This window comes from Oncorhynchus clarkii, unplaced genomic scaffold (assembly GCF_045791955.1).
Source record: "Oncorhynchus clarkii lewisi isolate Uvic-CL-2024 unplaced genomic scaffold, UVic_Ocla_1.0 unplaced_contig_3545_pilon_pilon, whole genome shotgun sequence".
Lineage (NCBI taxonomy): Eukaryota > Metazoa > Chordata > Actinopteri > Salmoniformes > Salmonidae > Oncorhynchus > Oncorhynchus clarkii.
In genome coordinates this window covers 1-17299 of record NW_027258439.1, presented here as the reverse complement: position 1 = coordinate 17299, position 17299 = coordinate 1, and the positions used below count along the sequence as shown (strand labels likewise).

General features: G+C 45.6%; 1 protein-coding gene across 1 annotated transcript in view; it reads right to left on the bottom strand.

Moving 5' to 3' along the window:
- LOC139396940 (protein unc-80 homolog) overlaps positions 1-16316 on the bottom strand; it is a gene marked incomplete at its 5' end in the record, with an annotated part of 64143 nt that extends 47827 nt beyond the window's left edge. The window contains 12 exons of the mRNA XM_071143871.1: positions 557-754; positions 2272-2372; positions 2777-2980; positions 4890-5067; positions 5286-5419; positions 6847-6982; positions 7104-7316; positions 7675-7847; positions 10566-10725; positions 11240-11346; positions 15495-15703; positions 16215-16316. Of these exons, the coding sequence (XP_070999972.1) occupies positions 557-754; positions 2272-2372; positions 2777-2980; positions 4890-5067; positions 5286-5419; positions 6847-6982; positions 7104-7316; positions 7675-7847; positions 10566-10725; positions 11240-11346; positions 15495-15703; positions 16215-16316 (1915 nt within the window). The remainder of the gene's footprint in view (positions 1-556; positions 755-2271; positions 2373-2776; positions 2981-4889; positions 5068-5285; positions 5420-6846; positions 6983-7103; positions 7317-7674; positions 7848-10565; positions 10726-11239; positions 11347-15494; positions 15704-16214) is intronic.
- Between the last annotated feature and the right edge of the window lie 983 nt (positions 16317-17299).

The following is a 17299-nucleotide window of genomic DNA, read 5'->3' as shown; positions in this document are numbered from 1 at the left end:
GCTTTTTGCCTTCTGGTAGGCCGTCATTGTAAATAAGAATGTGTTCTTAACTGACTTGCCTAGTTATAAAAAAAAATAAAATAAACATTCCAACATTACATCACTTCAATACATTTAAATTCACACCCCTCCATATCACATCACATCAATACATTTAAATTCACACCCCTCCATATCACATCACTTCAATACATTTAAATTCACACCCCTCCATATCATATCACATCACTTCAATACATTTAAATTCACACCACTCCATATCACATGACTTCAATACATTTAAATTCACACCCCTCCATATCACATCACTTCAATACATTTAAATTCACACCACTCCATATCACATCACTTCAATACATTTAAATTCACACCCCTCCATATCACATGACTTCAATACATTTAAATTCACACCACTCCATATCACATCACTTCAATACATTTAAATTCACACCCCTCCATATCATATCACATCACTTCAATACATTTAAATTCACACCACTCCATATCATATCACATCACTTCAATACATTTCAGTCCACTCCTCTCTGCGCCCCACCTCCTTGTTTTTCTTGGACCGGCTACTGATGTTCCCTGCACTGTCTTCTCTCAGGCTGTCCACTGTCTCCCCGTAGAGCAGCTTGATGGCACGCACCAGGCGGGCACAGGAGCGGCTGTGGTGCTGGTAGCAGCGTGGGTGGCAGAACTCCACGTGGGTACAGATGAAACTCTGCTGGTTGCACAGCAGAATCATGATCTACAGAGGAAGACAACAGAGGGAACAACAGTTATACAGGATGAATGGGCTTGATGAGGGCAATGTGATAGCTTTATAGCATGTGTATACAGGTGAATGGGCTTGATGAGGGCAATGTGCTAGCTTTATAGCATGTGTATACAGGTGAATGGGCTTGATGAGGGCAATGTGCTAGCTTTAAAACATGTGTATACAGGTGAATGGGCTTGATGAGGGCAATGTGCTAGCTTTATAGCATGTGTGGTCAGGTGAATGGGCTTGATGAGGGCAATGTGCTAGCTTTAAAACATGTGTATACAGGTGAATGGGCTTGATGAGGGCAATGTGCTAGCTTTATAGCATGTGTATACAGGTGAATGGGCTTGATGAGGGCAATGTGCTAGCTTTATAGCATGTGTGGTCAGGTGAATGGGCTTGATGAGGGCAATGTGCTAGCTTTAAAAAATGTGTATACAGGTGAATGGGCTTGATGAGGGCAATGTGCTAGCTTTATAGCATGTGTGGTCAGGTGAATGGGCTTGATGAGGGCAATGTGCTAGCTTTAAAACATGTGTGGTCAGGTGAATGGGCTTGATGAGGGCAATGTGCTAGCTTTATAGCATGTGTGGTCAGGTGAATGGGCTTGATGAGGGCAATGTGCTAGCTTTATAGCATGTGTATACAGGTGAATGGGCTTGATGAGGGCAATGTGCTAGCTTTATAGCATGTGTATGTAACAGTATAGCTTCCGTCCCACTCCTCGACCCTACCTGGGCTCGAACCAGGGACCCTCTGCACACATCAACAACTGACACCCACGAAGCATCGTTACCCATCGCTCCACAAAAGCTGCGGCCCGTGCAGAGCAAGGGAAACAACTACTTCAAGGTCTCAGAGCGAGTGACGTCACCAATTGAAACGCTATTAGAGCGCACCACCGCTAACTAGCTAGCCATTTCACATCAGTTACATGTATACAGGTGAATGGGCTTGATGAGGGCAATGTACTAGCTTTATAGCGTGTGTATGCAGGTGAATGGGCTTGATGAGGGCAATGTGCTAGCTTTATAGCATGTGTATACAGGTGAATGGGCTTGATGAGGGCAATATGCTAGCTTTATAGCATGTGTATACAGGTGAATGGGCTTGATGAGGGCAATGTGCTAGCTTTATAGCATGTGTATACAGGTGAATGGGCTTGATGAGGGCAATGTGCTAGCTTTATAGCGTGTGTGGTCAGGTGAATGGGCTTGATGAGGGCAATGTGCTAGCTTTATAGCGTGTGTGGTCAGGTGAATGGGCTTGATGAGGGCAATGTGCTAGCTTTATAGCGTGTGTGGTCAGGTGAATGGGCTTGATGAGGGCAATGTGCTAGCTTTATAGCGTGTGTGGTCAGGTGAATGGGCTTGATGAGGGCAATGTGCTAGCTTTATAGCGTGTGTGGTCAGGTGAATGGGCTTGATGAGGGCAGTTGAATGCACGCACGTAGGTACGCACGTAGATACGCACGTAAAAGTACGCACACACCCAGCACCTACATGTAGCCAGGACATGTTACGGTGGTAGTTGTCCTCTGCTCCGCCGGTGCCTCCTGAACCCTCCGGCTCAATACTGGGTTCACTGGTGCTCCATGGACTTCCTGTCATGTCACAACACACAGCAATACTGTATCAGTTTACTTCATTGACTCTCCTCGTGGAAATCCATTATGTTGCATCTCCCATCAAACAAACAACATTCGTCATTGAGTTAACTACTCAAAGGGGACAGATGACAATGAATGCTATACATCACATGTTGATACAGAGTTGTTGAATGACAGGTGACTACTATGACTGAGTAGTAGGCAAATAGGGCTCCATAGGGCTCTGGGCAAATGTAGTGCACTTTATCGGATTTAGGGTGCCTACATCTGTGATTAGAATAGATCAGATGATCTATTAGTTTAGATCTATGTATGGAAGTTGTCACCAGATCAGATCTTATTCACCCACCTAATGGTCAAGTTTGGGATATGGGGTTGGGATTCTGAGATGTTGTTACCTATGTCAGTGACAGTGTCCCTGCTCTGGGACAGCAGTCCCTCCTCGTTCTCTGACTCTGAGTCTTGGCGGGACATCTTGGTGCTCTTCAGGCTGCCGGCCCGGCGGATGGAGGACAGAGAGCCCCCCTTCTTCACCCTGAAACTCCTGGCCCCCTTGATCTGCAGCAGGCGAGAGCCCCCGGCACGACTCTTCCTGATGGGAGCTGGACGGGCAGAATTAAAAAGGTTAGTCTGCAATCTCACTGGGTTTATGAAGTCCTATACTATTCATACACTGGGTTTATGAAGTCCCATACTTCCCATGCACTGGGTTTATGAAGTCCCATACTTCCCATACACTGGGTTTATGAAGTCCCATACTTCCCATACACTGGGTTTATGAAGTCCTATACTTCCCATACACTGGGTTTATGAAGTCCATACTTCCCATACACTGGGTTTATGAAGTCCTATACTTCCCATACACTGGGTTTATGAAGTCCTATACTTCCCATACACTGGGTTTATGAAGTCCTATACTTCCCATACACTGGATTTATGAAGTCCCATACTTCCCATACACTGGGTTTATGAAGTCCCATACTTCCCATACACTGGGTTTATGAAGTCCCATACTTCCCATACACTGGGTTTAAAACATCTTGGTAACACTTTACACAAGGCACACACATACAGGGCCGGATTACCGAACAGACACGTAGGGCATGTGCCCTGGGGCCACCAACCTCCACGGGGCACACAACACATTTTGGGGGGTTTGGGGGAGGTTGTGGGCCCCCCAGATAGCATATGATGACAAGCTAACAATTTCTCATAACAAAATATGTAGAATAGCATTATAAAACACATTTTTGTTGCAGGAAGTTTGCTGTTTCCCCCCCAAAAAAATAACCACACCCAATTTTTTTTTTTACTATAGCCAAAAACATATATTCTTTATAGCTTTTGAAGTTTTATAATTAAATGTTTCTTAACCTCTTTGATCTCTAGGGGCGCTATTTCATTTTTGGATAAAAAACGTTCCTGTTTTAAGCGCGATATTTTGTCACGAAAAGATGCTCGACTATGCATATTCTGACAGTTTTTGAAAGAAAACACTCTGAAGTTTCAGAATCTGCAAAGATATTGTCTGTAAGTGCCCCAGAACTCATTCTACAGGCGAAACCAAGATGATGCGTCAACCAGGAAATGAGCAGAATTTCTGAAGCTCTGTTTTCCATTGTCTCCTTATATGGCTGTGATTGCGCAAGGAATGAGCCTACACTTTCTGTCGTTCCCCCAAGGTGTTAGCAGCATTGTGAAGTATTTGTAGGCATATCATTGGAAGATTGACCATAAGAGACTACATTTTCCAAGTGTCCGCCTGGTGTCCTGCGTGGAATTCGGTGCGCAATTGCCAGCTGCTTGTACTTTTCCATTTGATTGAGGGGAGAAACCATGCTTCCAATAACGATATATCAATGAAGAGATATGTGAAAAACACCTTGAGGATTGATTCTAAACAACGTTTGCCATGTTTTCAGTCGATATTATGGAGTTAATTTGGAAAAAAGTTCGCGTTTTGAGGACTGAATTTTCGGGTTTTTTTGGTAGCCAAATGTGATGTATAAAACGGAGCTATTTCTAATACACAAATAATCTTTTTGGAAAAACTGAGCATCTGCTATCTAACTGAGAGTATCCTCATTGAAAACATCAGAAGTTCTTCAAAGGTAAATGATTTTATTTGAAGGCTTTTATGTTTTTGTTGAAATGTTGCGTGCTGGATGCTAACGCTAATGCTAACGCTAAATGCTACGCTAGCTAGCTACTTTTACACAAATTATTGTTTTCCTATGGTTGAGAAGCATATTTTGAAAATCTGAGATGACAGTGTTGTTTACAAAAGGCTAAGCTTGAGAGATGGCATATTTATTTCATTTCATTTGCGATTTTCATGAATAGTTAACATTGCGTTATGGTAATGAGCTTGAGTCTGTATTCCTGATACCGGATCCGGGATGGGGAGATCAGAGAGGTTAATGAGAAAATATGGCCGTTTTTTCAATTTCCTGAAAAGTTTCTGTTTTAGAGATTTTCATCTGACAGGCCAATTTAGCAGAACTCAATTACCCAGAGGCTCCTGGGCCTTCTTGTCGTCGCAGGCCGTGTCAGACTTGAGTGTGTGGCTGCTGCTGTTCAAAGAGTCGTGGCCGTCCTCGTCGTCTAGGATACCGGCAAAGCTGATCTTCCTCTCATAACGGTGGTGACTCAGCTCAGGGTCCAGCCTCAATCGACAGCTCTCCAAATCCTACAAAAACACACAACGCAGACATACACACACGGACAGACACACACGCGCACACATGGACACACACACACATGGACAGACATATGCAAACAGACAGACACACAAATATGCGCGAACACACACACACACACACACACACACACACCAATTGATTTATAGGGATATGATTGCATTAGAGTAGTGAGTAAGTGTCAAGTAAGTGAAGTTCTCCTACTGACCACTTGGGGCTCTGTGCGTGGCCGGGGGAGGCAGGGGAATGTCTCTCTGAGGAATGTGGTGATCTCCAACAGTAACTGGCAGGCGGCCATCTTGAGAGCGAAAGGACAGCCGCATTTTGTTGGGTTGACTGTATCTGGGGACGGATATTTTGGGTCAAAATTTGGCTTCACCCATAAGAGTCGAAGAGGGGGGTGTTCTACTAAGCAATATGGAATTGTTTTTTTGAAGGTCATACCAAGGATCTAAGACCCTTTGAAGTATAAAAAAAATATATAAAACAATTATTTGATGAACGTTTTTACTTGGCCTTACTGCTATTAGCCCATACAAAAGCATTGAATAACAGATTCACTACATGGAACAACAGATAGTCCCCCCGAAATATCAAAAGGAAGCTGGTTCTGAAGTGTCTGTCCTATATCTGAACATTATTTTGGCACTAAACAGTCTCCACATACACTATACCTCCATTAATATCTTCAACTGGTATCAGGGGACCTTCAGACAAGTCTTGTGAGGGCGGTGGGGTCCTAGAGCAAAACAACTGCCATGTTCGTATTATTTCCACAGAGGGGCCATAGTGTGTAGACCAAACTGTTGGGATGCTACAGACAGAAGATGGCAGATCGGCTATACCGACTTCAGACGAGTCCAAAGCAGCTTGTGGGGGTCATAGTGTGGAGACCAAACTGTTGGGATGCTACAGACAGAAGATGGCAGATCGGCTATACCGACTTCAGACGAGTCCAAAGCAGCTTGTGGGGGTCATAGTGTGTAGACCAAACTGTTGGGATGCTACAGACAGAAGATGGCAGATTGGCTATACCGACTTCAGACGAGTCCAAAGCAGCTTGTGGGGGTCATAGTGTGGAGACCAAACTGTTGGGATGCTACAGACAGAAGATGGCAGATCGGCTATACCGACTTCAGACGAGTCCAAAGCAGCTTGTGGGGGTCATAGTGTGGAGACCAAACTGTTGGGATGCTACAGACAGAAGATGGCAGATCGGCTATACCGACTTCAGACGAGTCCAAAGCAGCTTGTGGGGGTCATAGTGTGGAGACCAAACTGTTGGGATGCTACAGACAGAAGATGGCAGATCGGCTATACCGACTTCAGACGAGTCCAAAGCAGCTTGTGGGGTCATAGTGTGGAGACCAAACTGTTGGGATGCTACAGACAGAAGATGGCAGATCGGCTATACCGACTTCAGACGAGTCCAAAGCAGCTTGTGGGGGTCATAGAGCAAAACTGAGAACACCATCTTGTTCGTGAGAGTCTCGTCTTTCCAAACCGTTTGGACGCTATAGACGATTTTGCGAGAAGATCAATTTTCGGAATGCCTCATGGTCTGACAAACAACACTCTAGCTCTGTCAGCTTTCACGGCAGATGTGGAAGTGAGTGGACAAAAACACATATCTCTAGCTTAAAATGACATGTTTCTATTTGCGTATTATGCTAATTTAAAGGGATAGTTTACTAAAAATACAGATTAACAAGATTCTTCTGTGAACCATATTTCCCTTTTAGGTGACATTTTCCTTTTCTATGGCTTACTGTCGTCTAAGTAGTCCTCCTCCTCGTCCTCCTTTCTCAATCTTCGCTTGGTCTCCTCGTCGTAGATAAAACCCAGGATGTTGGCAGGACTCTCGCTGTCTGAGTGGCACAGCTCACTGAGACGCGTACCAATGGCCTGGGAGAGGAAGGCCAGAGACAGGCACACACACACACACACTATTAGCGCCTGTCTTCATACACAATCTCGGTCAGTAAAATCATTTGATAGTTGCTCATCCCATCAGAAAGTCACTCACATCTCCCCATTGACAGAAGTGCTTGGCTGCATTCCACTGGAGCTTCTGGTTCCTCTTGTTTCCCACCACGGGCGAGCGTCCCCGAGACAGACCCCGCTTGGTGATGTTCACGTGGTGACCCTTCATCCACTCGGGCCAGTTGCCACGGTTACAACGGTGGACGAAGCGGGCGCACTCCAGGAACAAGGATGCTCTGGCAACCACGGGAGCTTCCTGTCGGACACCAGGAAGTACAGTAATGTCCTGTCAGATCACTGAAAGCTTATTTCAATCAATCCCATATTGCAATATTTACACATTTTTCCCTCTGTCAAATAACATTCCAGAACGGTTGTCTAGTAAAAAATGCTTATTACTACCTGGTAGACTCCCCTCACAGGAGTATACAGCAGTTGATTGATCATTGATTCATTGAATAAGATGTGCTAGTATTGGAACAGATGAAATATGTGGAAAGTCTGGGGAATCCAGAGGACAGGTTTGAAAAACACTGAATTAAACAAAGACAATGTGTAAACATTCACATGAGCGGTTTGATTTAACTCCAGCCTGAGACCACTGTATAACTGACCAGGTCGAGCGCAGCGGCCAGGATGGATGCGTCAGGGATGGTGCCTGGCTCGCAGCAGTTCAACAGGAACTGGAAGCGTTTCATGCCCTGGCGGATGGCGGTCAGGTTCACCACGTTCTTGTTCTTCATGGCCTCCTGGCTGGCTGCCAGGCGCTCCTGGAACCCCTGGGGCCCTGGTGGAGGAGGAAGGGAGCGGGAGAGAGGGGGAGGGAGATGAGAGAAAGAGAAAGAGAGGAGGGGAGAGGGAGGGAGAACAGCGATAGATAGAGAGAGAGGGAGGAGGGAGCGGAGGAAAAGGGGAAGGAGGAGGGGAGGGATAGGAGGATAGGAGGAGAAGAGAGAGAGAGAGCAAGAGGAAGGGGAAGGGAGGAAGTGATGGGGGAGAACAGAGAGACAGAGAGAGAAACAGCAGTAACAGAAAGAAAAGAGGTGAGTAGAGCAGACTAGGGCCATCTGGGGCCTGGACCTCTATTCTACAGCATAACTAGAGCCTGGAGGTTTTTCTGACCATCTGATCTAACCAGGAAAAACTCAGGGCTCTGGGCATTATCTTTGCGAGTGCTGGCATGAATGACACACCCATATAGCAACATGATCACACAAAAGAACGAGAGAACAGACTATAGAACATAGCATGATTAGGTCATGTCTGAATCCATTGAATGAAAAGCACCATCGAGCCACTTAACAAACGAAGCTGGAGAGAAAGATGGACACACGGTCATTAAGCTAGGAAATGTGCAACATTCAACAAATATGATGACTTTGTTGTAATTCTTCATGGTAATATTTCTTGATTTTGTGGGTTTCTACCTGTCTTGTCCCTCTCTCCCTCCTTCTTCCTGTCTCTCTACCTGTCTGGTCCCTCTCTCCCTCCTCCGTCTACCTGTCTTGTCTCTCTCTCTCTCCCTCCTTCTTCCTGTCTCTCTACCTGTCTGGTCCCTCTCTCCCTCCTCTGTCTACCTGTCTTGTCCCTCTCTCCCTCCTTCTCCTGGTCCCTCTCTCCCTCCTTCTTCCTGTCTCCCTAGCTGTCTGGTCCCTCTCTCCCTCCCCTGTCTACCTGTCTTGTCTCTCTCTCCCTCCTTCTCCTGGTCTCTCTACCTGTCTTGTCCCTCTCTCCCTCCTTCTCCCGGTCTCTCTACCTGTCTGGTCCCTCTCTCCCTCCTTCTCCTGGTCTCTCTACCTGTCTTGTCCCTCTCTCCCTCCTTCTCCTGGTCCCTCTCTCCCTCCTTCTTCCTGTCTCTCTAGCTGTCTGGTCCCTCTCTCCCTCCTTCTCCCTGTCTCTCTACCTGTCTGGTCCCTCTCTCCCTACTCCGTCTACCTGTCTTGTCCCTCTCTCCCTCCTTCTCCTGGTCCCTCTCTCCCTCCTCCGCCTACCTGTCTTGTCCCTCTCTCCCTCCTTCTCCCTGTCTCTCTACCTGTCTTGTCTCTCTCTCCCTACTCCGTCTACCTGTATGGTCCCTCTCTCCCTCCTTCTCCTGGTCCCTCTCTCCCTCCTCCGCCTACCTGTCTTGTCCGTCTCTCCCTCCTTCTCCCTGTCTCTCTACCTGTCTTGTCTCTCTCTTCCTCCTTCTCCCGGTCTCTCTACCTGTCTTGTCCCTCTCTCCCTCCTTCTCCCGGTCTCTCTACCTGTCTTGTCTCTCTCTCCCTCCTTCTCCCTGTCTCTCTACCTGTCTTGTCCCTCTCTCCCTCCTTCTCCCGGTCTCTCTACCTGTCTTGTCCCTCTCTCCCTCCTTCTCCCGGTCTCTCTACCTGTCTTGTCTCTCTCTCCCTCCTTCTCCCGGTCCCTCTACCTGTCTTGTCTCTCTCTCCCTCCTTCTCCCGGTCCCTCCCTAGCAGAAGGACAATGGAGCTTCCTCCTCTGGCCAGGAGAAGAGTTCAACATGGCTGCCATTATACAGGGATGGAACAGACCCCGGGGACAAAAAACACCCAATGGGGTATAATAAGGGCCTGTCGGTGTGGGCACTGGGCAGAGGTGACAAGGAACTGTCCAGTGAGCTAAAAGATGGGCATTTGCTTAAAAGGCTGATGGTTACTATAACTTCTGGAGATGTCCCCATGTTAGGGTATCATGTATGAGTCTAGGGTATCATGTATGAGTCTAGGTTATCATGTATGAGTCTAGGTTATCATGTATGAGTCTAGGGTATCATGTATGAGTCTAGGGTATCATGTATGAGTCTAGGGTATCATGTATCAGTCTAGGGCATCATGTATGAGTCTAGGGTGTCATGTATGAGTCTACAGTATCATGTATGAGTCTAGGGTATCATGTATGAGTCTAGGGTGTCATGTATGAGTCTAGGGTATCATGTATGAGTCTAGGGTATCATGTATGAGTCTAGGGCATCATGTATGAGTCTAGGGCATCATATATGAGTCTAGGGCATCATGTAACAGTCTAGGGTATAATGTATCAGTCTAGGGCATCATGTATCAGTCTAGGGCATCATGTATCAGTCTAGGGTATCATGTATGAGTCTAGGGCATCATGTATGAGTCTAGGGCATCATGTATGAGTCTAGGGCATCATGTATGAGTCTAGGGCATCATGTATGAGTCTAGGGCATCATGTATGAGTCTAGGGCATCATGTATGAGTCTAGGGCATCATGTATGAGTCTAGGGCATCATGTATAGGGCTAGGGGTCTCCCCCTCAATCTGCCAGGGGTTGCACAGGCAGTGGTCGACAAATACATACAAACACCACTAGCATGAAAGATGGCGGCAGAGAGTGTACAGATCACTGGACGCACAGGACAGGCCAACGGACAGACCATAGACAGACTACGGACGGAACAGTACAGTCAGGCACATACACACAGAGAGGCGGGCGGGGTGAGGGGGCGAGCGGGCGGGGGGTGATAGGGGACACCCCGGGGGTCTACCATCTTTCTCTTCTGTGTGGTGAAGCTTGGATGGGTTCCGCCTGCCAGACCGCCATTTACCGAGCCGCTTGAAGAAATTCTCCTCCTCGTCTCGGCCGTACTCCACGCCCCCCGCTCCCCCGCCGCCCTCTGACAGCTTCACGTTGCTGGTGAACTTCACCTGCAGGCAGGGGCGGTGGAGAGAGAAAAGACTGTCCACACCACCAGCAGTAGAACAACAAATATGTAGCATTAAAAAGATAAATAAATATATAAACAGAAATAACAAGTTGTAAACAAAAGAAACACAAACCATCTAACTAGTCATTTTGTCATTTAAATAGATTTTCTTGTCTATCCCTTAGAAATTATCAAAATGCCCAGGTAACAATACAAGAGGACATGGTGTTGCCCAGCTCAGTCGTGAGAAAAGGTTATACATCAGCCCATGGCTGTAAGACCAGGGCTCTCCAACCCTGTTCCCGGAGAGCTACCGTCCTGTAGGTTTTCACTCCAACCCTAATCTAGAACACCTGCCTCTAATAAGCTGGTTGATAAGCTGAATCAGGTCAGTTACAACTGGGGTTGGAGCGAAACCCTACAGCATGGTAGTTCTCCAGGAACAGGGTCGGAGAGCACTGAAGTAGACAGTTGTGAGAGACACGACCCCTTGTGGTCAGTAGGTGACCCCTGACCTTGGAGCTCTGGCGGATGAAGGAGAGTCGGTCCACAGAGCTGATGTCCAACAAGTCCTCGACCCCGTCGGTCAGCCCAGAGAGAGATGATCGCTTAAGCCAGTTACCTGCAAACACACCCCACCCCACCCAGGTCAGAGTAATGGAGGGATGGATGGAGGGAGGGAGGAGTGCAGAGGGGGTAAACATCACACTTATACATCGAGACATACACATACTGGCAGAAGACATACTGAATACACACACACACACAGAGAAGCATAAACACAAATAAAAGTTATAATCCACACAAATGCAGACAGAATAGCATAAAACACTTGGTCATAGAACAAGGCACATAGGAGCAGTTGTACACAACAAACAAACAAAGAGCGTCTGTGAAGCATACACACACACACACACACACACACACATACACACACACACACACACACACACACATACGTAAGACAGAGACGGTAATTGGAAGGTGAACAGTCCCACGGCATGCTAGGGACAAAAGGAATACAAAAGAAGACCATAAAGAGATTAAGTTGTCTACTCATCACCCGTACAACAAAACATGACGTTAGCCTACAGAGACATGATGTTAGACTACAGAAACATGATGTTAGCCTACAGAGACATGATGTTAGCCTACAGAAACATGATGTTAGCCTACAGAAACATGATGTTAGCCTACAGAAACATGACGTTAGCCTACAGAGACATGACGTTAGCCTACAGAAACATGATGTTAGCCTACAGAAACATGATGTTAGCCTACAGAAACATGTTAACCTACAGAAACATGATGTTAGCCTACAGAGACATGACGTTAGCCTACAGAAACATGATGTTAGTCTACAGAAACATGACGTTAGCCTACAGAAACATGATATTAGCCTACAGAAACATGATGTTAGCCTACAGAAACATGATGTTAGCCTACAGAAACATGATGTTAACCTACAGAAACATGTTAGCCTACATAAACATGATGTTAGCCTACAGAAACATGACGTTAGCCTACAGAAACATGATGTTAGCCTACAGAAACATGACATTTGCCTACACGCAAACCCTGTACTTAGTAACACAAAGTTAGAGAGATGCAGCTACGAGTTCATCACGACACTAATGATCCAGTGACAAAGTTGTATTTTCAATTAATCATACATCGTGTCAGTAGTTAGGTTTCTATCCAATTAGTATTGGTATTGGAAAAACAAGTATTTAAATCAAATCAAACTTTTTTTGTAACATGCACCTATTGGACTATCTGTCCATAAGACAACTTTAAGCCGTGAACTCCACAGAGCTGGGCTTTACGGAAGAGTGGCCAGAAAAAAGCCATTACTTAAAGAAAAAAATAAGCAAACATGTTTGGTGTTCGCCAAAAGGCATGTGGGAGACTCCCCAAACAGATGGGAGAAGGTACTCTGGTCAGCCTTCTGCCCATCAAGGAACACACTATGTCTGGCGCATACCCAACAACTCTCATCACCCCGTGAATACCATCCCCACAGTGAAGCACGGTGGTGGCAGCATCATGATGTGGAGATGTTTTTCCTTGGCAGGGACTGGGAAACTGGTCAGAATTGAAGGAATCATGGATGATGCTAAATACAGGGACATTCTTGAGGGGAACCTGTTTCAGTCTTCCAGAGAGTTGAGACTGGGACAGAGGTTCACCTTCCAGCAGGACAATGACCTTAAACATACTGCTAAAGCAACACTCAAGTGGTTTAAGGGGAAACATTTAAATGTCTTGAAATGGTCTAGTCAAAGCCCAGACCTCAATCCAATTGAAAATATGTGGTATGACTTAAAGAGTGCTGTACACCAGCAGAACCCATCCAACTTGAAGGAGCTGGAGCAGTTTTGCCTTGAAGAATGGGCAAAAATCCCAGTGGCTAGATGTGCCAAGCTTATAGAGACATACCCCAAGAGACTTGCAGCTGTAATTGCTGCAAACGGTGGCCCTACAAAGTATTGACCTTGGAGGGATGAATAGTTATGCACGCTCAAGTTCAGTTTTTTTGTCTTATTTACTGTTTGTTTCACAATAAAAAATATTTAGCATCTTCAAAGTGGTAGGCAGGTTGTGTAAATCAAATGATACAAACTCCCCAAAAATCTATTTTAATTCCAGGGCAACAAAATAGGAAAAATGCCAAGAGGGGTGAATACTTTCGAAAGCCACTGTAGGGGTGAAGTGACTATGCATAGATAATAAACAACGAGTAGCAGCAGTGTACAAAAGGGAGGGGGTCAATGTATATAGTCCGGTGGCGATTTTATTAATTGTTCAGCAGTCTTATAGCTTGGGGGTAGAAGCTGTTGAGGAGCCTTTTGGTCCTAAACTTGGCGCTCCGGTACCGCTTGCCATGCGGTAGCAGAGAAAACAGTCTATAACTTGGGTGACTGGAGTCACTGACAATTTTATGGGCTTTCCAGACCCTTTACTCAATACTTTGGTGAAGCACATTTAGCAGCTATACAGCCTTGAGTCTTCTTAAATATGATGCTACAAGCTTGGCACACCTGTATTTGGGGAGTTTCTCCCATTCTTCTCTGCAGATTCTCTCAAACTCTGTCAGGTTGGAAGGGGAGCATCGCTGCACAGCTGTTTTCAGGGCTCTTCAGAGATGCTTGATCAGGTTTAAGTCCAGGCTCTGGCTTGGCCACTCAAGGACATTCAGAGACTTATCCCAAGCCACTCTTGCGTTGTCTTTGCTGTGTGCTTAGGGTCGTTGTCCTGTTGGAATTTGCACTCTGGAGCAAGTTTTCATCAAGGATCTTTCTGTAATTTGCTCCGTTCATCTTTCCCTTGATTCTGAATAGTCTCCCAGTCCCTGTCACTGAAAAACATCCCCACAGCTTGATGTAGCCACCACCATGCTTCACCGTAGGGATGGTATTGGCCAGGTGATGAGAGGTGTCTAGTTTCCTCCAGACGTGACGCTTTACATTCAGGCCAAAGAGTTCAATCTTGGTTTCATCAGACCAGATAATCTTGTTTCTCATGTTCTGAGAGTCCTTTAGGTGCCTTTTGGCAAACTCCAATTGGGCTGTCATGTGCCTTTTACTGAGGAGTGGCTTCCGTCTGGCCACTCCACCATAAAGGTCTGATTGGTGGAATTCTGCAGAGATGGTTGTCCTTCTGGAAGGTTCTCCCATCTCCACAGAGGAACTCTGGAGCTCTTGGTGGTTCCAAACTTTTTCCATTTAAGAATGATGGAGGCCACTGTGTTCTTGGGGACCTTCAATGCTGCAGAAATGTTTTGGTACCCTTAACCAGATCTGTGCCTCGATACAATCCTGTCTCGGTGCTCTTCGGACAATTCCTTCGACCTCATGGCTTGGTTTTTCCTCTGACATACACTGTCAACCATGTTATATAGACAGGTGTGTGCCTTTCCAAATCATGTCCAATCAATTGTAATTACCACATGTGGACTTTACCGCAGAGACTTCATCTGAAGGATGATCAATGGAAACAGGATTCAACTGAGCTCAATTTCGAGTCTCAGAGCAAAGGGTCTGAATACTTATGTAAATAAGGTATTTAAGTTTTAAATTTTTAATAAATGTACAAACATTTCCAAAAACCTGTTTTCGCTTCTTCATTCCTGTGTACCGAATAAAAAATACAAGTTAAATGAGTTTCCATCGCATTTTCAAATCTACTGATGTTTTTCTCACAAAAAGTATTGCGTTATATGTGCCCACTATTGTATTGGCCCATGTGCGCACATATAGCCTACATGATGAGATTATTATGAACAAAAGAGCAAGATTATTTTTAATTGTCAAAAGCGTTGATGATCATGTCACCAAAATAAGACCCTCGATATTTAGTGGAAAGGAGCATCAAGCTCATCACCGTGCACATTCACCACCCTGTGAAGTTCATCATCATTTATTTCATCTGTAACCTAATAAACTGCTTGCTTTCCCAACTAGTCGAAGTGGGAGGATGTCACACATGTCATCGTGTGACTCCAAGTTTACTTCAATATTATGGTTATTATATCAATATTTGCGCATAATAGCGTTTCCACCGACACTTCTCGCATAATTAATTTTACAGACAAAAACATCCCACCCTGTCTAGCGTATTTTGTTTTGTTGACATTTGGAAAGTTTACCAGAAAAAAATCCCATCAGGCCCGTCATGACCCTTAGAGGATGACATCACTAGAATGAATCATCATTTCTATAGATGGACACAGGGTGGCGCTGTGGTACTGTGGGGGGCACTGCCACCTACCGATGGGCAGCTTGAGCTTCTTGCGCAGGGAGATGCGTCGGGAGCGTGAGCGGGTGCGTCGGTCCGTGGTGGTGCCTGAGTGGGCGGTGGTGCACTCCGACGTGTCCTGCTCTGATAGGCTGCTGGTATCGCTGGCAGCACTCTGTGACTTGAACATCTTCCTCCAGAAGTCCTTCTTGCCCAGCAGAGCCCCCGGAATCTGTTCATCACTGGGGAGAGAAACAGGGATGGAGACAGACAGACAGACAGATAGACAGACAGACAGACAGACAGACAGACAGACAGACAGACAGACAACACAATGACTAAATAGTTCTCATCAAACATACATTTTGTGGGGAGTACATTCATGCACAGTACCAGTCAAAAGTTTGGACACACCTACTCGTTTAAGGGTTTTTCTTTATTTGTACTATTGTAGAATGATAGTGAAGACATTAAAACTATGAAATAACACATATGGAATCATGTAGTAATCAAAGAAGTGTTAAACAAATCAAAATATATTTTCTTCAAAGTAGCCACCCTTTGCCTTGACGACAGCTTTGCACACTCTTGTAGAAAATGTAGAAAATAGTAAAAATAAAGAAAAACCTGGAATGAGTGAGTGTGTCCAAACTTTTGACTGGTACTGTATATGCGTGTATCTGTGATCGTGTACATGTTTGTGTGTGTGTGTGTGTGTGTGTGTGTGTGTGTGTGTGAAGAGGGGGTACTCACTGCTCTGGTGTCTGGGGGGGGCGGCTGGATATGCAGCTGCGGCACTCGTCTGCAGTGGTGGACGGCTGCCCTCCCTTTTCCCCAGACACACCTGCCTCTGACCTGCACAAAGAACACACAGAACTAATTGTTCCTGACAAGGCTCCAGTATAGTCAGAACCACCCAGGACAGGTTAGACCCCAATAGTAGCAACTAAGGCTTTGTTGCATGGAGTAGCCGTCTGGAAACATTCCATCACCCCTACAGTGTTTTCACTATCCTTCCCCTATCTAAACCTTTCAGGCACAGGATGTTGGTTTGGGGCCTTTGTAGCACCCCACCTGGACAACACCTAGGAGAAATACTGTGCTCCTTTTCAGATTGCCTTACATTTACATGTGAGTCAATAAGCAGACTGTCTTATCCAGACCGCAGGTAGCCTAGAGGTTAAAAGCGTTAGGCCAGTATCCAAAAGGTCGCTGATTCTAATTCCTGTCCATGTGCCCTTCAGCAAGGCATTTAACCCTAATTGCTTCTGTAAATTGCAATGATAACTGCGTCTGCTAAATGACTAAAATGTCAGATGTATAGTTAGTAGATTGATGGTGAAATAGCTAGATGAGACCACATATCACAGTCGTAGTACATTTGTCCTCAATAAAGAAGTGATCAGCAGAGTCAGTACCAGTAGGACAAGACAGGGTTCACTCCATCTGCACGACCACCCTCAACGTACAGATATCCCTGCTGTTTTTACATGTCTGTGATTGGTTGTTCTATATCTATGGTGCCAACCCACTGGGCACATACGTCAGTTCAACGTTCAGTTTGATTTACATTTGTTTGAGATGTCAACTAACGGGAATTCAAAGTGAAATCAACGAAAACGTTGGGTGAAAAAAAGACTAAACGGCCTGATGTTGATGACCTTTTGCAAAATCCAAACAGTTTTCCACGTGGATTCAACGTCATCACGTAGATTTGTTTGGTTGAAATGACATGGAAATAACGTGGATTCAACGTCATCACGTAGATTTGTTTGGTTGAAATGACATGGAAATAACGTGGATTCAACGTCATCACGTAGATTTGTTTGGTTGGAATG